At 52.2% G+C, this 24,194-nt stretch overlaps 1 protein-coding gene across 2 annotated transcripts in view; it reads left to right on the top strand.

The window, feature by feature from the left end:
- The window catches only part of AP1M1 (adaptor related protein complex 1 subunit mu 1), a 37,679-nt gene extending 13,884 nt beyond the window's left edge, over positions 1 to 23,795 (top strand). For both annotated transcript variants that reach the window (XM_004060224.5, XM_063701080.1), the window contains exons 6-12: positions 14,819 to 14,945; positions 15,946 to 16,088; positions 16,532 to 16,603; positions 17,165 to 17,323; positions 21,949 to 22,074; positions 22,654 to 22,729; positions 22,868 to 23,795. In XM_004060224.5, the coding sequence (XP_004060272.1) occupies positions 14,819 to 14,945; positions 15,946 to 16,088; positions 16,532 to 16,603; positions 17,165 to 17,323; positions 21,949 to 22,074; positions 22,654 to 22,729; positions 22,868 to 22,890 (726 nt within the window). In that variant the 3' untranslated portion in view covers positions 22,891 to 23,795. The remainder of the gene's footprint in view (positions 1 to 14,818; positions 14,946 to 15,945; positions 16,089 to 16,531; positions 16,604 to 17,164; positions 17,324 to 21,948; positions 22,075 to 22,653; positions 22,730 to 22,867) is intronic.
- The last annotated feature ends 399 nt before the right edge of the window (positions 23,796 to 24,194 follow it).

Here is a 24,194-nt window from a genome sequence, read left to right on the forward strand (position 1 = left end):
AATCCCAGCTACTCGGGTGGCTGAGGTGGGAGGATCACTTGAGCCCCAGAGGTAGAGGTTGCAGTGAGTCCAGATTGTGCCACCGCACTCCAGCCTGGGCGACAGAGCAAGACCCTGTCTCAAAAAAAAAAACAAAAAACAAAACCAAAAAACCCCAGTTTGTTGAGAGTTTTTAACGTGAAGAGATGTTGAATTTTATCAAAAGCCTTTTCTGCACCTATTGAGATGATCATGTAGTTTCTGTCTTTAGTTCTATTTATGTGATGAATCATGTTTATTGATTTGCATGTATTGAACCAACCTTGCATCCCAGGGATAAAAGCCTTCTTGATTGCGGTGGATTAGCTTTTTGATGTACTGCTGGATTCAGTTTACTAGTATTTTGTTGAGGATTTTTGCATCAATGTTCATCAAGGATATTGGCCTGAAGTTTTCTTTTTTTGTTGTATCTCTGCCAGGTTTTGGTATCAGGATGATGGTGGCCTCATAGAATGGGTAGGGGAGGAGTCCCTCCTCCTCAGTTTTTTTGGAATCATTTCAGTAGGAATGGTACCAGCTCTTCTTTGTACGTCTGATAGAATTCAGCTGTGAGTCCGTCTGGTCCAGGCTTTTTTTGGTTGTTAGGCTATTTATTACTGATTCAATTTTGGAGCTCATTATTGGTCTGTTCAGGGATTCAGTTTCTCCCTGGTTCCATCTTGGAAGGGTATATGTGTCCAGGAGATTATCCATTTCTTCTAGATTTTCTAGTTAGTGTGCATAGAAGTGTTAATAATAGTCTCTAAGGGTTATTTGTATTTCCGTGGGGTCAATGGTAATATCCCCTTTGTCGTTTCTAATTGTGTTTATTTGGGTTTTCTCTCTTTTCTTAATAGTCTAGCTAGCAGCCTATCTATCTTATTCATTCTTTTAAAACACCAGCTCCTGGCTTACTTGATGTTTTGAATGGTGTTTTTGTGTCTCAGTCTTCTAGAGTTCAGCTGTGACTTTGGTTATTTCTTGTCTTCTGCTAGTTTTGGAGTTGGAGGCTTTTGCTTCATGAGTTCTTTTAGTTGTGATGTTAGGTTGTTAATTCGAGATCTTTCTGACTTTTTGATGTGGGCATGTAGTGCTGTAAATTTCTCTTAACACTGCCTTAGCTGTGTCCCAGAGATTCTGGTCTGTTGTATCTTTGTTCTTATTCGTTTCAAATGATTTCTTGACTTCTGCCTTAATTTCATTATTTACCCAAAAGTAATTCGGGAGCAGGTTGTTTAATTTCCATCTAATTGTATGGGTTTGAGCATTTTTCTTAGTTTTGAATTCTATTTTTATTGATTTGTGGTCTGAGAGAGTGGCTGGTATGCTTTTGGTTCTTTTGCATTTGCTGAGGATTATTTTATGTCCAATTGTGTGGTTGTTTTTAGAGTATGTACCATGTACAGATGAGATATATTCTCTCGTTTTTGGGTGGAGAGTTCTGTAGATATCTATCAGGTCCAGTTGATCCAGTGCTGAGTTAAGGTCCTGGATATCTTTGTTAATTTTCTGCCCCAGTGATCTGTCTAATACTGTCAGTGGGGTGTTGAAATCTCCCACTGTTATTGTGTGGGAGTCTAAGTCTCTTTGTAGGTCTGTAAGAACTTGCTTTATGAATCTGAGTGCTCCTGTTGGCTGCATATTTATTTAGGATAGTTAGATCTTGTTGAATTGAATCCCTTACCATTATGCAATGCACTTCTTTGTCTTTTTTTGATCTTTGTTGGCTTAAAGTCTGTTTTGTCTGAAATTAAGATTGCAACTCTGCTTTTGTCTGTTTTCTATTTGCTTGGTAGATTTTTCTCCATTTCTTCATTTTGAGTCTGTGGGTGTTATTGCATCTGAGATGGGTCTTTTTTTTTTCTTTTGAGACAGAGTCTTGCTGTGTTGCCCAGGCTGGAGTGCAGTGGCGCAATTTCGGCTCACTGCAACCTCTGTCCCCCAGGTTCAAGCAATTCTCCTGCCTCAGCCTCCCGAATAGGTGGGATTACAGGCATGCGCCACCACGCCTGGCTGTTTTCTATTTTTGTAGAGACGAGGTTTCACCATGTTGGCCAGGCTGGTCTCGAACTCCTGACCTCAAGTGATCCACTCGCCTCGGCCTCCCAAAGTGCTGGGATATTACAGGCATGAGCCACTGCACCCAGCCAAGAATGGTGTCTTAAAGGGAGCATATCATTTGGTCTTATTTCTTTATCCAGCTCTCGCCACTCTATGCCTTTTAATTGGGGCATTTAGCCCATTTACATTCAAGGTTAGTATTGATATGCATGTATTTGATCCTGTCATTGTGTTGTTAGCTGTTTATTACGCTGACTTGTTTGTGTGGTTGCTTTATAGTGTTACTGGTCTGTATACTTAAGTGTGTTTTTGTAGTGGCTAGTAATGGCCTTTTCTTTCCTTTTTTTTTTTTTTTTTGAGAGAGTCTCGCTGTGTAGCCCAGGCTGGAGTGCCATGGCGTGATCTCGGCTCGCTGCAACCTCTGCCTTCCAGGTTCAAGTGATTCTCCTGCCTCAGCCTCCCGAGTAGCTGGGACTACAGGCGTATGCCACCATGCCCAGCTAATTTTTTTTTGGTATTTTTAGTAGAGACAGTTTCACCATGTTAGCCAGGATGGTCTCGATCTCCTGACCTGACCTCGTGATCCACCTGCCTTGGCCTCCCAAAGTGCTGGGATTACAGGCGTGAGCCACTGCACCCGGCCTTTTTTTTTTTTTTTTTTGAGATGGAGTCTTGCCCTGTCACCCAGGCTGGAGTGCAATGGCATGATCTCTGCTCACTGCAACCTCTGCCTCCCTGACTCAAGCAATTCTCCTGCCTTAGCCTCCCGAGTAGCTGGGATTACAGCTACCCACCACCATGACCGGCTAATTTTTGTATTTTTAGTAGATATGGAGTTACACCATGTTGGCCAGACTGGTGTCGAACTCCACACCTCAGGTGATTCGCCTGCCTCAGCCTCCCAAAGTGCTGGGATTACAGGCATGAGCCACCACACCCGGCCTTCTTTTCATATTTAGTACTTCTTTCAGGAGCTCTTGTAAAGCAGGTCTGCTGGTAAACAAATTCCCTCAGCATTTGCTTGTCTGAAAGGATCTTTTTTATTCTTCTTTTTTTTTGAGACAGGGTCTCATTCTGTTGCTCAGGCTGGAGTGCAGTGGCATGATCATGGCTCACTGCAACCTCTACCTCCCTGGCACAAGCTATTCTCTGGCCTCAGCCTACCAATTAGCTGGGACTATAGGCAGGTACCACCACACCCGGCTAATGTATATGTTTTTGGTAGAGATGGGGTTTTGCCATGTTTCCCAGGCTAGTCTCAGACTCCTGGATTCAGGCACTCCACCCACCTCGGCCTCCTAAAGTGCTGGGATTACAGGTTGAGCCACCACACCCAAGTTGAAAACGATCTCATTTCTCCTTTGCTGATGAAGCTTAGTTTGGCCAGATATGAAATTCTGGATTGGAATTTCTTTAAAAATGTTTAATATATTGGCCAGGAGTGGTGGCTTACACCTGTAATCCCAGCACTTTGGGAGGCTGAGGCGGGGGCAGGGGGAGGGGGGAGGGGAGGGGATCACCTGAGGTCAGGAATTCAAGACCAGCCTGGCCAACATGGTGAAACCCGGTCTCTACTGAAAATACAAAAATTAGCAGCACGTGGTGGTGCATGCCTGTAGTCCCAGCTGCTTGGGAGGCTGAGGCAGGAGAATTGCTTGAACCTGGGAGGCGGAGGTTGCAGTGACCTGCTGAGATCCCACCACTGCACTCCAGCCTGGGCCACAGAACGAGACTCCATCTCAAAAAAAAAAAAAAAAAAAAGGAATGTTTAATATAGGCTTCCAATCTCTTCTGGCTTGTAGGGTTTCTGCTGAGAGGCCCACTGCTAGTCTGATGGGCTTCCCTTTGTAGGTGACCTGCTAGCTTCTTTGTAGGTCCCTTTGTAGGTGACCTGTCTCTCTAGCTTCTTTCATTTTGACCCTGGACAATCTGATGATTATGTGTTTTGGGGATGATCTTGTGAAGTATTTTGCAGGGGTTCTCTGCATTCCCTGATTTTGAATATTGGCCTCTCTAGCTAGACTGGGGAAGTTCTCATGGATAGTATCCTGAAATAGGTTTTCCAAGTTGCTTCCATTTTCCCCATCTCTTTCATGGACACCAATGAGTTGTAGATTTGCTCTCTTTTTTAATCCCATATTTCCTGGAGGCTTTGTTCATTCCTTTTCGTTATTTTTTCTCTATTCTTATCTGACTGTCTTATTTCAGAAGGCCAGTCTTCAAGCTCTGAGATTCTTTCCTCAGCTTGGTCTGTACTACTGTTAATACTTGTGATTACATTATTAAATTCTTATACTGTGTTTTTCAGCTGTATCAGGTCAGTCACATCATTTTCTATCCTGGCTATTTTGTCTGCCAGCTCATATATTGTTTTATTATGATTCTTAGCCTCCTTAGATTGGGTTTCAATGTTCCTAATCTCAGTGATCTTTGTTCCTATCCATATTCTGAAGTCTATTTCTGTCATTTCAGCCATCTCAGCCTAGTTAAGAACTCTTGCTTTGGGAGGCCAAGGTGGGCGGATCACGAGGTCAGGAGATCGAGACCATCCTGGCGAACACGGTGAAACCCCATCTCTACTAAAAATACAAAAAATTAGCCGGGTGTGGTGGCAGGTGCCTGTAGTCCCAGCTACTCAGGAGGCTGAGGCAGGAAAATGGCGTGAACCCGGGAGGCGGAGCTTGCAGTGAGCCGAGATTGCGCCACTGCCCTCCAGCCTGGGCGACAGAGCGAGACTCCGTCTCAAAAAAAAAAAAAAAAAAAAAAAAAAAAAAGAACTCTTGCTGGAGAACTACTGCAGTTTGGAGGAAAGAGGACACTCTGGTTATTTGAGTTGTCACGAGTCCTTGCGCTGGTTCTTTTTCATTTTTGTGGGCTGATATTCCTTTAGTCTTTGAAGTTGCTGTCCTTTGAATGGGTTTCTTTTTCCTTTATCCTATTTGATGACCCTGGGGGTTTGATTGTGTATAAGGTGGGTTCAGTTGGATGGCTTCATTATTGGAAGATTTTAGGGGACCAAGGCTCAGCTTAGGACTCCTGAACTGCGTGCTCTAACTCTGGAGGACTGGTATCCAGCCCTGGCTTTGATCTCTGGCTCCTTCAGGTTAAGAACCTGCTCTGCTAGAGGGGCCAAGCTGCTCCCAGACAGCTGGTCACAACACTCCAATGGGTGGTGCCAGGCAAAGCACTTCATAGGGTAGTGGCAGCGGCATCTGTTCTTGTTTGCATGTGCCAGCGGCAGCACGGCGGGGTGCACGCTCATCGGCTGTGACAGGGTGCTAGTGGATGTCAGGGAGCCAGCCTCTGGGAGGGCATTTGTAGCAGCAGCAGTAGTGGCAGTATGGCTGGGGTGGGGGCAGGGGCCACGCTGGCAAGTGTGCACCTGTTCATTGGTGCCGATGGTGGGGTTAGCATGGGGGCACTGGTGGGTGCAGGACTGTGTGTGCCCTTTGTGCATGTTCACACTGGCAGCAGTGGCTGCTCAGGGCTAGGGGTAGGTCCCCTGTTTTCTCTGCCTAGTTTCCTGTGGGAGGCCCAGCATAGGTGGGGCACTGGGAGGGGTGGGGCTGGCGGGCTGTATGCTGCCAACACTCTGACAACAACGGTGGTGGGAGAGGCTGGGGGCTGGGGTGCACTTATACTGGCAACAGTGGCACAGCAGGGTGCGCACACAGGCATGCTGTTGGGGAAGGGTGGGCTAGGTCCACTCACGCACACACCACCAGCGAAACGATATTGAGGGTGGCTGTGGGCAAGAACCTGCAGGCAAAACTGCACAGGGGAGGCTGCAGTGGGAGCAGGGCTCAGGTGGCCTAGTGTGTCCATGGGGCCGCTGTGCAGGAGTATTCCCCGTTCAGGTACAGTCTGCCAGTGCAGGAGCTCTGATGCCACCCCCAAGAGGTACCTGGGGATTGCACTGTAAGCAGGCTTGGCCAGGCTGGGGCCCCAGGAGAGGCCAGCAGACTGAGGGTTGCTCAGGTCAGACCAGCCCCATCTGATGGGCAAGACTACCCTGGAGAGTTCAGGTCTGACAGTTCCCCTACGGCTAAAGTCTCCTATGAGAGCAAGTCAAGCCTAGGGGATGGGTGTCCTGGCTGTGCTCCACCACATATGCTTCTGCATCAAACCCCCTGGCCTGGCTTAGGCTGGAGTTCTGCCCCGCCTGAGGTAGGAGGCAGAACTCGACTTAGGAGGTGAGGCTTGGACACCAGACCAAATTGAGGACTAGCTAAAACAGGTCAGGGCAGAAGCGCCTCCCCATAAGACCCACCCCACAGTGTGCTATGTCAGTTTACCATTGCCATGGCAACACTTGGAAGTTACTACCCTTTTTCATGGCAATGATCCAACAACCTAGAAGCTACCACCCACATTCTAGAAATTTCTTTATAAACTGCCCCTTAATTTGCATATAATTAAAAGTCAGTATAAATGTGACTGCAGAGCCGCCTCTGAGCTGCCGCTCTGGGCGCACTGCCCATGGGGTAGCCCCGCTCCACAGGGAGCAGTGCCTCTGCTGCTGTGCACATGGCTGCTTTAGTAAAAGTTCTGTTTATCACCACCAGCTCGCCCTTGAGTTCTTTCCTGGCTGAAACCAAGAACCCTCCCGGGCTGTCTCAGTTTTGGGGCTCGCCTGCCCTGCATCACTACCACTTCTTTAAGCAGCTTCCCCTGCCAACGCAGCTGGCCGTGGCAGTCGAGGGGTCCTTCCTGCCGGGATTCCAGAGGCCATGGCAAGAGTGGGTTGCCCCTTGCTAGTTCAATTCACCCCCTCCACAGGAGTCACTGGGAGCCAGGAACGATTCCTGGTGCACAGTAGCCCTGTGCAGGGTTCCCAGCCTCCTCCTCCTCTGTCTTCCATCCAGCCTCTGTGTCTTCCCTCCATTCACTCTTAGTGCCTTCCCACTGAAGATCTAGGAGTCTAGGAGCACACCTGTCTGCACAGTGTCCCTGTCTCTTAGTGGGAGATGTTTCTCCTGGCTGCGTCTAGTTGGCCATCTTGGAGCAGGAGCAAAATCTAGGCAGTCTTTAGACAGCTTCAAATTAGGGTTCTCACAAACCCCTCTTTGGGTAAGCGAGGTATAGAGGGAAGGGACCCAGAGCTTCCTTGCCCTCTCTGGACACACCACCCTCCAGGAACCTCCACGTGTTCAGGTCTCTGGAAGCTCCTTTTATCTCTTTTGCTTTACGTCTTCCCTCACTGAGACTTCCAGCACAGTGTTGAATATGAGTGGTGAGAGCTGACATTCTTGCTTTGTTCCTGATCTTAGAGGGAGACCATTAAGTCTTTTGCCACCAACTAGGATGTTAGCTGTAGGTTTATTGTAGGTGTTCTTTTTCACCTTGAGGAAGTTCCCTTTTATTGCTAGTTTGCTAACAGTTTTTTTTTTTAATCATGCGTGGGTGTTGTATTTTCTTCAGTTATTTTTCTGCATCAATTGATATAATCACATGAGTTTTCTTCTTTTGGTTGTTAATATGGTGTATTCCACTGACTGCTTTCTGATTATTGAACCAGTGTTGCATTCCTGGAATAAAATCCCGTTGGTCATGGTGTATTATAGGTTGAGTATCCCTTATACAAATGCTTGGGAGCAGAAGTGTTTTGGATTTCAGATTTCTTTGGATTTTGGAATATTTGCATATGCATCATGAGATATCTTAGGGCTGGGACCCAGGTCCAAACGTGAAATTCATTTATGGTTTTTTTTGTTTGTTTTTTTTTTTTTTGAGATGGAATTTTGCTCTTGTTGCCCAGGCTGGAGTGCAGTGGCACAATCTCAGCTCACTGCAACCTCTCCCTCCTGGGTTCAAGCGATTCTCCTGCCTCAGTCTCCCAAGTAGCTGGGATTACAGGCACCTGCCACCATGCCCGGCTAATTTTTGTATTTTTAGTAGAGACGGGGTTTCACCATGTTGGCCAGGCTGGTCTCGAACTCCTGACTTCAGGTGATCCACCTGCCTCAGCCTTCCAAAGTGCTGGGGGAATTCAGGCGTGAGCCACTGCACCCGGCTTCATTTATGTTTTATATACACCTTATGCACATAGCCTGAAGGTAATTTTACTTTTCCCTTGGAGATGCTGAATAAACTGCATTGTGCACCTGCATTTTGACTGCAACCTGTCACATGAAGTTGAGTATGGAATCTTCTACTTTTGACATCATGTCAGGGCTCAAAAAGTTTTGGGTTTTGGAGCATTTTGGATTTGGGATTTTTGAATTAGGAATGCTTAACCTGTATTCTTTTTATGTATTGCTGGATTTCCTTTGCTGGTATTTTGTTGGAGATTTTTGGATCTACACTCATAAGAGATACTGGTTTGTAATTTTCTCTTTTTTGTAATGTTTTTGTCTGGTTTTGGTATCAAGGTAATGGAGGAAGTGTTTTTTCCTCTTCTGTTTTCTGGAAGACATTTTATAGAATCCATGTTAATTCTTTAAACAATTGTTAGAATTCACCACTGAAACTATCCGAGCCTGGAGATTTATTTTACAAAATGCTTTTAACTATTAACTTAAAAAAAAAGTGTTTTCTTGAGACAGGGCTTCGCTCTGTTGCCCAGGCTGGAGGGCAGTAGCGTGAACACAGCTCACTACACTTTGACTCCAGTGATCATCTTGCTTAAGTGATCATCCCACCTCAGCCTCCCAAGTAGCTGGGACTGCAGCCATGTGCCACCATGCCTGGCTAGTTTTTGGGGTTTTTTGTTTTTTGTGTTTTTTTTTGAGACAGAGTCTTGCTCTATCACCCAGGCTGGAGTGCAGTGGCGCGATTACAGCTCACCGCAACCTCTGCCTCCCAGGTTCAAGCGATTCTCCAGACTCAGCCTCCCATGTAGTTGAGATTACAGGCATGTACCACCACGCCTGGGTAATTTTTGTATTTTTAGTAGAGACAGGATTTCACCTTGTTGGCTGGGCTGGTCACAAATTCCTGACCTCAAGTGATCGCTCACCCCGGCCTCCTAAAATGCTGGGATTATAGGCATGAGCCACTGCGCCCAGCCCTAAAAAGGTTTTTTTTAAAAGCCATTCTTGTAGAGGAGGTCTACTGGCTACACATTCCCTTGGCTTTCCTTTAAGAATGTCTCTATATTTTACCTTTATCCCTGAAGACTATTTTCACTGGATATGGACTTCTGAATTGACGGTTTTTGTTTAGCACTTTAATATGTTATACCACTTCCTTCTGGCATCCATCATTTCTGGTGAGAAATCCACAGTCCCCCAAATCTTTATTCCCCTATAGGTGATGTGTTATTGTCCTCTGGCTGCTTTCCAGATTTTTCTTTGCCTTTAGTTTCAGCAGTTAGATGAGGTGTGCACATCTTTGTGTTTCTACTGTTTGGGATTTGTTCAGCTTCTTGGATCTGTAAGTTTATGTCTTTCATCAAATTGGGAAGTTATCAATCATTGTTTCCTAAAATGTGGTTTTTTGTTTTTTTGTTTTGTTTTGTTTTTTGAGACAGAGTTTCATTCTTGTTGCCCAGTCTGGAGTGCAATGGCACAATCTCGGCTCACTGCAACCTCTGCCTCCCAGGTTCAAGCTGTTATAAGTAAAATGTTTATTCAGAAACAGAATGCTTGTTCCTCGGTACCACAAGGAAAAATCAGCATTCAAACAAAAAGTTTTCTCAGCAAGGCAAATTTACTTTCTGCAGAAAGGGTGCTCCTCGCAGATGGAACAATGGCGAGAGCACACCCAAACAAAGGAGGAAAGCCGTTTTTATCCCTTATGCAGCTTGTTCCTGCTGCTGTGTCCTATCTCCATTGGCTGGAGCCAGACCTGACAATCTAAGCTAAACCTGACTGGCTAATAACTTAAAACTTTCCTAAATAGGTAAGGGCAAGGGAGAACAAAGGAAAAAGAGGAAGTTGACTCATTCCCTTATATCTAACATCCCTTACATCTAAAAACAAATATCTTGGTTAAAGTACAAGGACACAGAATGTACTCATTCCCTTATATCTAACATCCTTTATGTCTAAAACAAATATTTTGGTTAAAGTACAAGGACATAGAATGTACATTATTTCTAACACTTATGATTTATTCTTTAGTGAGAAGGGAAACTTTGAAGAGGAACTTTTTTACTTTCTACAAAGCAATTCTCCTGTCTCAGCCTCCCGGGTAGCTGGGATTACAGGCATTTGCCACCACACTTGGCTAATTTTGTATTTTTAGTAGAGACAGGGTTTCTCCATGTTGATCAGGCTGGTCTCAAGCTCCCAACCTCAGGTGATCCACCTGCCTCAGCCTCCCAAAGTGCTGGGATTACAGGCATGAGCCACCACACCCAGCCCTCAGATATGTTTTTGTCATTTTACTCTTCCTTCAGGACTCCAGTGACATGAAAGACCTTTGGTTATTATATCATGTGTCCCTGAGGCTGCTTATTTTATTCTATCTTTTCTTCTCTCTGTTAGATTGGATAATTTACATTGATCTGCCTTTAAGTTCACAGGTTCTTTGGCCCTTTCCTGTTTATCTCCATTCTGTTATTATTATTATTACTACTATTATTATTATTATTATTATTTTTTGAGATAGGGTCCCACTCTGTCATCCAGGCTGGAGAGCCATGGAGCAAGCATGGCTCACTGTAGCCCCAACCTCCTGGGCTCAAGCAATCCTTCTGCTTCAGCCTCCTGAGTAGCTGGGACTACAGATGTGCACCACCAAGCCTGGCTAATTTTTAAAAAATTTTTTGTAGAGATGAGGGTCTCACTGTGTTGCCCTGGCTGATCTAGAACTCCTGGGGCAAGTGATCTTCCCACCTCAGCCTCCCAAAGTGCTGGGATTACAGGCATGAGCCACTGTACCTGGCCTCCATTCTGCTATTAAGTCCATTGAGCAAGTTGTTTATTTCAGTTACTATATTTTTAAAAATTCTCCATTTGATTCTTCTCTCTCTTTTTTTGTTTTTGTTTTTGTTTTTGTTTTTGTTTTTTTTGAGATAGGGTCTTACTCTGTTGCCCAGGCTGGAGTATAGTGGTGCAGTTATAGCTCACTGCAGCCTCAACCTCCTGTGTTCAAGTGATCTTCCCATCTGAGTGTGCTGAGTAGCTGAGACCACAGGCACGCACCACCATGCTTGGCTAATTTTTTTTTATTTTTTATTTTGTAGAGACCAGGACTTGCTGTGTTGCCCAGGCTAGTCTCGAACTCCTGGTTGATTCTTCTTTATCATCTGTTTCTTTGCTGAGACTTTCTATTTTAACATTTGTTGCAAGCATTTGCAATTTTAAAAATAGCTGTTTAAAATCTTCATCAGATAATCCCAACATCTGTGAAGTGTTGACAGTGGTTGATTGGGTTTTCCAGGCAAGTTGACATTTTCATGGTTGTTTGTATGCTGAGTAATTTTGGATTGCATCCTGGACTTTTTGAGCATTATGTGGTGATACTCTAGGTCTTATTTAAGCTATATGGGAAATATTGATATTTTTGTTTTAGCCAACAGCCAATCTTACTTTCAGGCCACAAGTTCCAATCCCCAACCTGTAGGCCATGAACATCACGTCAGTTTTTAAAGCCCCTGTGCCATTTGCTGGTCAGATCTCCTGGGTGTGCACTGCCCAGTGGTCAGTCTGGGACCCGAGTGGTTAGTTCAGTTCTCAAAATCTTTGGTAAGTCAAAGTATGGTATATGCACAGGATTCACAGATGCTCGATTCTAGAGAGTTCTGGAGACATAAACCACTTCATGGGGTGACTTTCCTGAGCTTCTGGCTCTGTGCTGTCTACCCGGTACTTTTCTGATTCCTTGCGGTTTACTGTTGTACACGTCTGCCATTGGGCCCACTTCCCAGCCCACATGGAGAGAGGACAGAGAGAGAAAAGGACAACGGTTGCCCCACCCCCTCGGAACAGTAGCTGGCAACACAGGGCCTGGGGCATGAGGAACAGGGGAGATGGGGGGCTTCTGTGTTTTCCGGGAGAGTCAGGAGTTCCTCTTTTGGCCCCAGAGCCAGGCCTGGAGGCTCTGCTGAGCTCTCGTGTGCTCTGTGGTGCACACTTCTGCTTCCAGATTGCTGCTGCGCTTTCTCATGGGGGGCGGTGGGGACACTGTGCATTCGTGGCTCTTCCCTGGTCCACCTGCTGCTGTCTTCAGTCTTCAGGCAGCTGCCAAGCCTCCTGCCCAGGTTTCAGAGCTGTAGTCAGTGGCAGGGGAAGGGGCGCCAGCCGACCTTCCTCACCAGCCGCTTGCTTTCTTTTGTGTTCACGCTGCTGGCCTCATCCCTGCGGCGTGGGTGGACTGTATGGGCTCAGCCAATCCAGTCATGCAGATCACTCAGGTCCCGTTTCTGACGGCCACTGGCAGTGCAGCATTGAGCACACTTGCTCAGCCCCAGATGTGTGCACTTGGGTGTCTCCGTGACCTGGGCCAGGATTTCTGGAGGGCTGAGGCTGCAGACATGGAATTGCCAAGGAGAGTGCTGCCCAGAAAGACTCTCCCGCGCGCTCCGTGCAGACCTCTTCGCTTTCTTACTTTCTGGGACGGGACAGTGGCCTCGCTAACCACATTCCCCTCTCCCCTGGGGACCCTTGTCTGATTGTTTATTGAGCCGAAAACAGGGTCCATCTGGGTGCTGTGGGGTGCAAAGGCAAGTCCCAGGGGGCAGCTTAGAGAGAGTCGAGCAGGAAAGCGCTAGGGCTGCGGGGGTCCCCGCCACAGTGCGCTGCTGCGTGTGGTTCCGCCCGGAAGGATCCCACTCCTCCAAACAGGTCAGCACAAGGGCAGCTGTCAGAATGCCACCTTCCTAAGTGGCTTGCAGAGCTGGTGGCTGGGTCAACATTTGCCTCCAGATGCGATCATCTGAGTACAGCCTGGTACTTACACAGCCAGGCCCTGAGCAAGCATCCCTTCAGCACCCGCCCTGGGAAGGGCACCGGCTCTGCGTGGTTGGTCACACCTCAGCTGAGAAGGTTCTGATTGCTGCCCGCAGGGCCAAGATCAGCCTCGTGGGCTGGGCAGCTTTTCAGCTCCACTCCCTGGGCCTGCTCTCGTGGCATTCACGACCTCATGTGTTCAGTTACAGCTGGCTGCCAGGGACAGTCCCAACTCCCTGAGGGGGAGGCAGCACCCAAGGGGAATTTGGGGCCGTCACAGTGGAGTGGAGGGCCCTCCGAGAAAGAGGCAGGCGAAATCCCAATGCTTGGGCTCCTGGAGCCCCGGCCAGTGAGGGTCCCGAGCTCCTGAGCCTCCACGTGCCCACTGAGCACCTCCTGCCACACACGCTGTTTCTGGTGCTGGACACGGCAGCGCGCAGCCCCACGTGGCTTCCCCCAGCAGGGAGAGAGAGAGAGAGACAAGCAGGCAGATGCAGGGAAGCTATTGTGTACCATGGGATCAGGGAGCCGCTTGCGAGATGAGGACAGGACAGCACGAGGAGGTGAGGCTGGGGAGGGTGACAGAACCGGAGCCCTTGGGGCCATGTCCGGTTCCCTGCCCCTCCCAGGGCTGTCATTTGCTTGGCACCTCAGTTTTCCCGATTCCCTCAGAGGCGGCAAGCTGGTGAGGGGCTTTTATTTGTGTACCCAGTGCTTTTTGGACATCATGCATAAGACTGCACAGACTCTCCTGCCACTCTGCAGACAGGAAATGCAGGCCCTGCACGTGTTAGCCTGGCTGGAGCCAGCATCTGGGCCCAGGTATCCAAGTCGGTGGCCTTTGGCCCACTTGCTGGTGTGGGCATGGCCTCGTGCAGCATGGCAGTGTGCAGTGGTGGCCAGGGCTGCAGCCCCAGCAATTTTTCTGCCTGTCACTCTGTGCCCTCAGCACAGGACCTCTGATCTGTGCCTGTTTCCTCACCTCTCAAATGGATGCAAGAAGAGATGCTCCAGCATCTTGGCTCAGGCTAGGGGGTGCAGGACCATCGCCCCGGTGTGGATTTTCAATTGCACTTTCAGATGCATCTCGGCATGCGCAGTGGGTTACAGTCCCTCAGGTCATCTCCCCACGGTCCCTGCCCCAGAGGTTGTCGAGGCGTGTGTGGAGCAATGCCTGGCGCAGTGGAAATGCTGTCAGTGTCAGCCACTGTGACTGGATTTAAGTTGATTATTTTGGATCAAGTGTTATCACACTTCAGGGTGGCCCTGGGAAGCAAGAAGGGGTCAGGACTCAGGAAGCACCATCTCTCATAAGCCCTGGGGGGTGGGGGCCAGTGGCCTCCCTGGGAGGCCAAGAGGAGAAAGAGCTTTCAAGAAAAGCAAGTCTGGCCTGGTTCAAGAGACCCCAGCCCAGCCCATCAGCTGAGCAGGGACCACAGGGTCCTGGCCCAGGTCCAGCCGAGCTCATGGACTCTCAAGGCTGACGCAGCATGGGGACCAGCTGCCGGGCCAGCCCGGAGCATTCAGGGGGCTCCTGGGAGGGAGGGACTGGTACCTGATAGAGAACCCTCAGAGGGGGCTCCAGGCACGCATCATCAGGCCCCAGTGTGGCCTGAGGCCTAGAGGGCAGGACCCACAGTGTCCACCTCATGTCCACAGGGCCTCAGCATGAAGGCTGGAGGGGTGAGCCTGGGGACCCTCAGCCAGGCGTGGGTTGGTGTGGGTTAGGGGTAGACCTTAGCCACAGCTGGGACTCTCCTAGCTCAGGGGATGCCCAGGAGAGGGATGGGCTTGGAGGTGAGAAGGGCGTTGAGAGTGGGGTGGCCAGAGGGTCACATGATGTGGTAGGAGGCAGTGGCTGATGAGTTGGGGACCTCCCCTCACGCCCACACCGCCACCCCCAGGTCAGTGCCAACGGCAACGTCCTGCGCAGCGAGATCGTGGGCTCCATCAAGATGCGAGTCTTCCTCTCAGGCATGCCCGAGCTGCGCCTGGGCCTCAACGACAAGGTCCTCTTTGACAACACGGGCCGTGAGTACCCTTGCCAAGGGCCCTGCCCATGAGGATGGCTTCACCAGGCACACACATTACAGCCCAGGGCAGGGTTGGGCCAGGCGGAGGAACGAGCTGGTTTCAAGCACTTGGTTGAGCAGCACTTCACACTGCTTGAGACAGCTGCGTAGAGTATTCATACATCCCTGGACATAGAAGGTGCAGGGGAGTGAAGATCCTCCAGTCCAGCTGGGAGGCCCCCGTCACCCGGCCTCACACGCCAGGTCCTGCACCCTGCCCTGCTCTGCCTGGGGCACTGGGGCCTAGGCTGAGGCCTTGCTCTCTCCCTCCCAGGCCAGGTTTCTCCCCTCACCTTGGGCCGTAGGTGTGGGCCGTGTGAAGGCCACGCATGGTGATTCTCGCTCCCGCCGCCTGGCCTCTAACACTTCCCATAGCAGGGCAGGGGCAGAGGGGCCCAGGACCTGGTTTTGTGAACTGTGCCTCCCACTCAGCTGTCACAGGCCACTGGAAGAGGGTGCAGTGGCTGGGCATGCCCCCGTTCCTAGCCCGGTGAGGGCTTCTGGGGCATCAGTCTATCAGGGCAGCTCCCCGCCTGGGGCTGGGCAGGGCCCCACCCACATAGCCCTCAGTGAGGTGGCAAACCAAGGTAGGACCCAGGACCCCGTGGATGCCAGGGCCTGAGCCCTTGGGGAGCCCTGAGCCATCCCCCAGCCAAATCCACTGATCAATCATTCAGTGAACGTGTCCTGAGCAGGTCCCCTGGCTGGGCCCTGGGATGGCCGCTGGGGACTCAGCATGAACCAGACCCACCAGCCCTGCCCCTGGGGACCCCAGGGGTGTGAGGAGTGATGGGGCAGTTGTCTTGGGACATAGCCCCCTTGGTGTTTGTGGCCCAGGCTGCTCTCAGTGCGTGGACTGGGGGCCCTGCTCTGCCGGGGTGGGTTGCAGGTGGTAGGAGTACTGCTGAGATAGTGACCCGGAGGGCCCAGATCTGTCCTACCCTCACCCCTGACCCCAGGCGGCAAAAGCAAATCCGTGGAGCTGGAGGATGTGAAGTTCCACCAGTGTGTGCGGCTATCACGCTTCGAGAATGACCGCACCATCTCCTTCATCCCGCCCGACGGCGAGTTCGAGCTCATGTCCTACCGTCTCAACACCCATGTGAGTGCGCCACCCTGGGGCTGGGCTGTCGGCAGACTCCTCCTCCCCTTCACCTCCAGGAGGTGAAGCCCAGGCAGGCGCCAGGGCCAGCCCCACCCCACGCTCCATGAGCTGCCTGGCTCTGCAGAGATGGAGTCTGAGGACTTGGGACTCCGAGCTTTCTGAGGGGCACGGACCCCTTTGGCCACCACCACCCCTTTCCCAGGCAGCCCCCAGAGCAGGCCCTGGTCTTTTCTGCATTTGCACCAAGGCCTCCCCGGTAGCTCCCGGCTACCTCGGCCTGTCTGCCCTGGCCCTCCCTGACGCTGGCTGTACGCTCCCTGCAGGGCTCTGGGCCCACACCTGGGCAGATGGTCCCTTGTCCTGGGCCTTGGTTTCCCCTCTGAAATGGGCCTTTGTCAAACAAGGCCAGGTGTGAGCACCCTCTTTGCCCTCCTCGGCAGGTCAAGCCTTTGATATGGATCGAGTCGGTGATCGAGAAGCACTCCCACAGCCGCATCGAGTACATGATCAAGGTGCGTGGGCCAAGGCCACCCACTGAGGGCCTTCTGGTGTCTCTGGCCCGTCCCAGGAGCCTAACCGAGGGCTGGGGGTGCCGTAGGGCTGCCATCCGTGCACCCTCACTGTGGCCTCAGATGCAGGAGTGGCCTGACACTGGGGGGACACCGCCTGGGGCCTGCTCCTAGATGGTGCCACTTGTGGGGAGGGGCCTGTAGCCAGGCATCCAGGACACTCCCAGAGGTGTCGCCCCCAGGTGGAGCACCTCTGCCCCTCAGCGACCCTGTCCAGCGCAGCCTGGCCCTGGGACAGAGACATTGTCCTAGGAGGGCAGGGCAGAGGGAGGGATGAGGAGCCTTGGAAGCTGAGCAGACAGGAGGACGAAGATGAAACTCCTGAAATTAGGTCTTGGGAGAGTCTCGAGGGCAGGAGAGGGGGTGGGTAGTGCCAGGAGAAGTGGGGCCAGGGGCGGGGCTAGGGAGGATCCCCCGGGCCAGGCTGAGGGGCATGTGTCCTGGAGAGGCTGGCCAGCTCACCTTGGCCTCCATAACCCTGGGCCGCATTGGCCTGGCCTGCAGGCCAAAAGCCAGTTCAAGCGGCGGTCAACAGCCAACAACGTGGAGATCCACATTCCCGTGCCGAATGATGCCGACTCACCCAAGTTCAAGACGACGGTGGGGAGCGTTAAGTGGGTCCCCGAGAACAGCGAGATCGTGTGGTCCATCAAGTCCTTCCCGGTGAGCACTCTGTCCAGACATCCACGTGCCCCCCGCGCCTGTCTCTGCAAGGCAGCCTGGGTGCCTCAGGACCCCCTGCACCTCAAGATGGGGTGACAGTGGCCACTGTGTCTTCCACACCTGGGGCTTCTGAAAGGGTGGACGGAGAGCTGAGGGCTGGAGTGGGAGGAGGCAGAGGCTGACTCGGCCCCTGGGCCCCTTTCTGCCTTCCTCTTGTTTGTGAACCAGCCTCTGTCTTCACCTCAGGGCAGTGCCCTCTCCCTCCCTCTCTGTGATGCCCCTGAGCACTGATGTGAGATGGGGCTCCTGTCCATGCAGGCCCTGAAGGAGCCCCGTCCACACTGGCAGGTCCAGGGCCCTTTCTGTGCAGGCTCAGCCTTGCCTGCCATCGAGGGGAACGGCTGCCTGTAGGCCGGAGCAGCACAGCCTCCAGAGCTCCGCACCAGCCGCCCATGTCCTGGGCCAGCTCTGCACCGGCGTGGCTTCCCCGACAACATGTTAAGGATTCTGAGGAGCTGAGTCTGGGCTTGCCGGGTATACGCAGTGCACAGAGAGGCTAGGCCCAGGCATGGCTCTGGAGCTGAGCCGGGTGGCACTGACCTGCTTCACCAGGGGGTTTCAGGGCAGGCGCTGCTTTCCATGTTCTCCCCTCTCTCTCCGTCTGCATCCCAGGGGGACTTGGGGACAGCCCCAGCTGAGTTAAGCTGGAAATGCTGCAATTCAAGTGCCTTGAATTTCATGATGGTACTTTCCCTCCCAGCCTCAGTCTAATCACATGACATAAAATACAGAAAGTAGAGGAAGGAGAGATAAAAGCCAGTTACCCCGCCACCTAATACTCCCGTCAGCCTTTCCGCTTGTCTCCTCACCTTTCTTTCTGCGTATTTTGCTTTTCCTCATCATGTGCAAGTAGAGCCAGCTCAGTGCCTGCCCTTCCACGTGGCGCTGCGGCAGAGCGTTTTCCTTCTGGTATTGACTGTCTTCTTGGCGGTCGGCTTTGGGAGCTGTGGATATTCCATGGAGGGGTGGTGACCATCCCGGATAGTTGGATTAGCTCCTCTTTTCCTGCAGTTCCACTGTTGAAAATAGTGTTTATCATTTAAAACACACTGGGAGAATACTTCATCAAATAAACAGCATGGTGAGCTGTAGACGAGGGACGAAGGGACAGGGCTAAGGGCGAGACACAGGCCGGCGTGGACTGTGCTTGTGTAGATTTTACTTCGAAGCCATGCACAGGCACACCTCATTTTATTGTGCTTCCCAGATACTGCATTTTTATTTTTGTTTTAGTTTTTAAACAAATGGAAGGTTTGTGGCAACCCTGCGTTGAGCAAGTCTGTTGGTGTCATTATTCCAACAGCATGTGGTCTCTGTGTTGTCACTTTTTAGCAATAAAGTATGTTTTAACTAAGGTATGTACATTCTCCTAGACATAATACTGGTGCACATTCGGACTACAGTATACGGTAAACTTTTTTTTTTTTTTTGAGACAGAGTCTCGCTCTGTCGCCTAGGCTGGAGTGCAGTGGCACAATCTCGGCTCACTGCAACCTCCGCCTCCCAGGTTCAAGTGATTCTCCTGCCTCAGCGTCCTGAGCAGCTGGGATTACAGGCATGCGTCACCACGCCTGGCTAATTTTTGTATTTTTAATAGAGACGGGGTTTCACCATGTTGGCCAAGCTGGTCACGAACTCCTGACCTTGTGATCCGCCTGACTCAGCCTCCCAAAGTGCTGAGATTACAGGTGTGGGCCACCGTGCCCGGCTGGTAAACGTAACTTTTACATGCACTGGGAAACCAAAAAATGTGTGTGACTTGCCTAACTGTGCTATGTGCTTTATGGCAGTGGTCTGGAACCAAACCTGCACTGTGTGAAGGTACACCTGTCAGTGCTTTCCATGCATAGAAAACAAAATTAAATCACAATGGAAAAAAGGTAATTCCTAAAAACCAAAAGCAAAATTAATTCATCAGCGTATCAAGTTGATGACAACCACAGAGACATGTCACTTCAAATAACACACCCTAAGGACAAAAGGAACTGCAAAAAATAAATTTTAAGAAATACAGAGAGGGCCGGGCAGAGACATGTCACTTCAAATAACACACCCTAAGGACAAAAGGAACTGCAAAAAATAAATTTTAAGAAATACAGAGAGGGCCGGGCGCCGTGGCTCATGCCTGTAATCCCAGCACTTTGGGAGGCCGAGGCGGGCGGATCACAAGGTCAGGAGATCAAGACCATCCTGGCTAACACAGTGAAACCCCGTCTCTACTAAAAATACAAAAAATTAGCCGGGTGTGGTGGTGGGTGCCTGTAGTCCCAGCTACTCAGGAGGCTGAGGCAGGAGAATGGCGTGAACTCGGGAGGCGGAGCTTGCAGTGAGCCGAGATTGCACCACTGCACTCCAGCCTGGGCAACAGAGCAAGACTCTGTCTCAAAAAAAAAAAAAAAAAAAACACACAGAGAGAGAGATTAGAAATACAGATTAGATAGATAGATAGATATCCTTCCCCCTTTCTTAGATTGCTCCATACTAAAAGTTTTTTTTTTTTTAGGTTAGTTTTTTCTGTTTCTGAGATGAAGTCTCACTCTGTTGCCCAGGCTGGAGTACAGAGGCACGATCTCGGCTTACTGCAACTCCACCTCCCGGGTTCAAGCGATTCTCCTGCCTCAGCCTCCCAAGTAGCTAAGATTGCAGGCACACGCCACCACACCCAGCTAATTTGTGTATTTTTAGTAGAAACAGGGTTTCGCTGTGTTGCTCAGGCTGGTCTCAGGTGATCTGCCTGCTTCGGCCTCCCAAAGTGCTGGGATGACAGGCGTGAGCCACCACGCCTGGCCTATTGTGAATAATGCTGCTGTGAACGTGAGTGCACAAATACCTCTTCAAGACCCAGCTTCCATTTGTTTTGGGTGTATCCCCAGAAGTGGAATTGCTGGATCATATGGTGATTCTATTTTCAACTTTTTGTGGAAGTGCCATAGTGTAGGCTATTTGCTTTTAAAGCTAGAGTGTTTCTCAGTCCTGTCCCTACTGCTGTCTGTTACCAGGGTAGAGAATTTGATGTGTGACCATGGGTGTCCATGGCACATGACACTGTCCACCTGGGTGGAGATCTGGGCCGGGCCTTGCGTCCAGGCCTTCTCCTGGCTCTCTCTGCATCTCCTATAGCACCTGCTTCACAGAAGTTGCTGCCATGTTACTTCATGCGTGGGTACCTGTGACTTGTGTTGTCCCTGTGGCTTATGGGACGGCAGGCTCTAGGATTGTGGCCTGTCCTCCTGTGCACCTTTCTCCCTTGTGATGATGGCAGCCCTGTCCTCTTTTGTCTGCCTTTGGCAGCACACCTGTCAATGCCTGTTCTTCCTACCTGGGGAGCCCTTCTCACTGTGCCTTTGTGGCATCGAGTGGATTTCGGTGTGTGAGCCGGCGCCAGCCTACAGCTCTCATCGAGAGCAGAATTAAACCCACTCGGCTCAACGTGACGACACGGGCTGGGTGTGCAGGCCTCCATCGCCCCTGGCGTCTGCTTCCCTGCGTTTTCTTTGTTTGTGTTTTCCATTTGGTCTTTGCTAAGGTTCAGATTTGGGGTCTGGCTGAGTGTTTGGGGCACAGGCTAGTCACCGAGCGGGTTTGTTCCCTCGCTGCTTGCTCTACCAGTTGCTGATGTCGCATCTTCCCCCCGTCATCCTCCCAGAGTCTGTACTCAGCACATGTCACCAAGTCAGGCAGAGTCCTCACTCTCACGCTGCCCTGGTGGCAGTAGGCAGAGATGAACCACTCGGCCCTGCCCCAGGTGCACGGGGACGGCCCCTGCTCTGAGGCAGAAACAGCCCTAGGCGGCAGTAGCTCCCACGGAACCTCGGCCTGAGCCCTGGGGAGCAGAGACTGGGGGGTCCCAGGCGTGGCCAGAGCTGAGATCGTGCCCCCGACTGCTCAGGGCGAGACCAGGCGCTGGGGGTGACTAGGCTGCAACCTGTTGCTCCTCAAGGCAGGGAGAGGGTGAAGGTCACAGCCAGGACTCGGGTTCCAGTCAGAGCCACAGCCGCCCCCTGCTCACCCTCAGGAGCAGGACCCAGGGCTGAATCGTCACTCAGTGCACGCTCCTTGGTTTCTTCCTTTTGTCGCCTCTCCCTGGTCATGGTTCTCACCTGGACACTCTCTTTTCTTTCACATGCTGTCCTGAGACTGGGCGTGTGGCCCCTGTCCCCAGCAGCCCTCCCCTGCCACGGTCATTACACACTCTTCCTTCCCATGGCCGGTCTGTCTGGTTCACCAGCCTTGGAGGAAAGTGCATTAGGGGAGCTGGGCGGGGGGTGCTGGGCCACTGCAGACCACACTGGCAGGGGCTTGGTGACTGGGGCTGGCAGCTTGGTGAGCTCAGCTCTGGGCGCCTGGGTGTCCTCATGGGGCAGCTGGGCACCCCAGAGCAGGGGCTGTCCTTACCAGCCTGGGGCAGCACAGGGCCGAGCTTTGGCTCCCCAGCACAGGGGCTCATGCTCCCCTCCCTGGACTGGGGTGAGTGGTCAGTCTCCGCCCATCGCCACTAGGGCCAGAGCTGTTGGCTAAGCTGGGGCAGGGCCTAGGCCTGAGCGCCTCCCCCGTCTGCTCCCCAGGGCGGCAAGGAGTACCTGATGCGGGCCCACTTCGGCCTGCCTAGCGTGGAGGCCGAAGACAAGGAGGGCAAGCCCCCGATCAGTGTCAAGTTTGAGATCCCTTACTTCACTACCTCCGGCATCCAGGTACGTAAGGCCCAGGCGGCCGGGGCCCAGAACAGGGACAGAGGCCGCAGGTGACAGACATCAACGCAGCCAGCTTGGGAAAGGGTGTCAGTCAGCTGGAATCAGGACCCTGCTGTGCTGTGGGCCTCTGCCTCCCCACAGACAGGGAGAGGCCAAGCTGCCTCTGCTCAGCCCTGACCCCTGAGCTCAAAGCTCACTCATTCTGCCCCAAACTAGCGTTTGAGGCTCTGCCGTCCACTCATGCCCCATGGGACCTCTTTTCCCTGGCACCCCCTCAAAAGCCCACAGAGGGAGGAGAGGCTCCCAGAGAGCCAGGGGCCTTCTGGCCGGGCCCCCCAAGCAGGCTGCTGAGGCCGTGTCTGCAAGCCACATCCTGGCTGCTCACCACTTCCAGAGGTGGCTCTGCCCTCCCACACATTTGCATGGTCCAGACAAATCCCTTTCACCCCCCTGAGGCCTGTGCTCATCCTCTCGTCATGGCCTCCCCTGCCAGCCCCAGGCCGCCCCAGCAGGAAAGATTAAGGGGGACCAACAGGGTGGGAGCTTGCGGTGCTCAGGGCCCTGCTACCTGTGCCCTAGGTGCGCTACCTGAAGATCATTGAGAAGAGTGGGTACCAGGCCCTGCCCTGGGTGCGTTATATCACGCAGAATGGAGGTGAGTGAGGCCCCACCCGTGGGGTGGGGTTGTACTGAGGGGTCCTCTGTGGCTGCCCCCAGGGTGGAGCCATCGGGTCGGGTCCCGAAAGCGGGGAGGGTGCAGAGCCCAGCATGACGCCTCCCTCCTGTCTCCTAGATTACCAGCTGCGGACCCAGTGAGGGGCTGTCACAGCCAACACCCCGGCCTCGGGGCTCCTGGTGGCAGCACCAGGGGACACACCTGCCAAACCCACCAGATGGAGGGGCCCTCCCTGGTCTCTGGCCACCCTCCCAGCCTCTGCCCAGGGACCCCTGCCTTCCCCAGGCCATCTGCTCTGCCGTCGACACTCGTCTCAGAAGCCCCTTTCCCAGAAGAGGCTGGTCTTCGAGAAGTCTCGTTTCTTTGCCCCTGAAGTCAGTTTCAGGGGAAGGATGTGAAAATTCTCCGTGTAGAGGTTACAGCCTTTTATGCTGTTGAGCTCCCAGGTACCAAAAAGCTTGGCCAACGCTTGCCAGCCAGCCAGCTGCAGGTGGCATCTGCCACGAAGGAAGCGCCAGCCTCCCCGGGCCAGCAGGGGCGTCGTTTTGTTGCCATTTTGTTGAACGTTATGGGTTTATGGGTGTTCCTGGAACTTGTCTTTGTGCATTCGTTGCTGTTTGTGTTACCCTCACTGTCCCCATGTCGCACCCACGTCCTACGGCACTCAGGCAGCACTTGGTGAGGACGAGCCCTCACTCTTCTTGTCTTCCTTCCCGGCAGCGCCCGCAGCGGGCCGTTTACACGTCGGGGCTGGCACCTGGCGCGCTCGGGGGCCACTGCAGCGTCTGCCTGCTCCCTGGACTCGCAGGCCTCGCCTGTGGCGCCTTCCCAGGGCCAGCCTGGGTCACGAGACGCTGTCACTCAGCCAGATCAGTATTGACCCACCAGGGGAGGTGGGGTTTGGTGAGAGACGCCGGCCTCAGACTTTTTCCCACTGAGGGTCCAGAGAGCGGGGCCACGTGTCACCCACGTCTGCGCTTGGTCACCTGTCCTCCCCACCCTGTGTGTGTTCATGTCATAGTTACATTAAATTCCATTCATTGAATACTCCACAGCCTTCCTCTGATGCGGCGTGGTCCCGACTCCTCTTGCGTGACCACAGGGCTTGCCTGGTTTTGTCGCCGACCTTCTCTGTGGCCCCATGAGGTGTCACCAGCTCCCTGTGCTTCCCCAACTGAAACACAGGAAAAGCAGCTGCGGGAAGAGGCAGCTGCAGTGCTGGACCATGGGCCACCACTCCTGGGCCACACAGAGGAGGCCACAGAGGCAGAGTCTTCTCTCATCCAATCTGCTGCACCCTCAGATGGCCAACAGCTTGTCCCCACCTCTCCCCAAACTGATGGCCCACTCAGAGCATGGTCCTTGTGTCCACAGCAGCATCCCCTGTGTCCTAGCTAGAAATGCAGGTTCATGGGCCAGCCCTGACCTGCCAAAGCGGAGGCTC

Source organism: Gorilla gorilla, chromosome 20 (genome assembly GCF_029281585.2).
Source record: "Gorilla gorilla gorilla isolate KB3781 chromosome 20, NHGRI_mGorGor1-v2.1_pri, whole genome shotgun sequence".
Taxonomy (NCBI): Eukaryota; Metazoa; Chordata; class Mammalia; order Primates; family Hominidae; genus Gorilla; species Gorilla gorilla.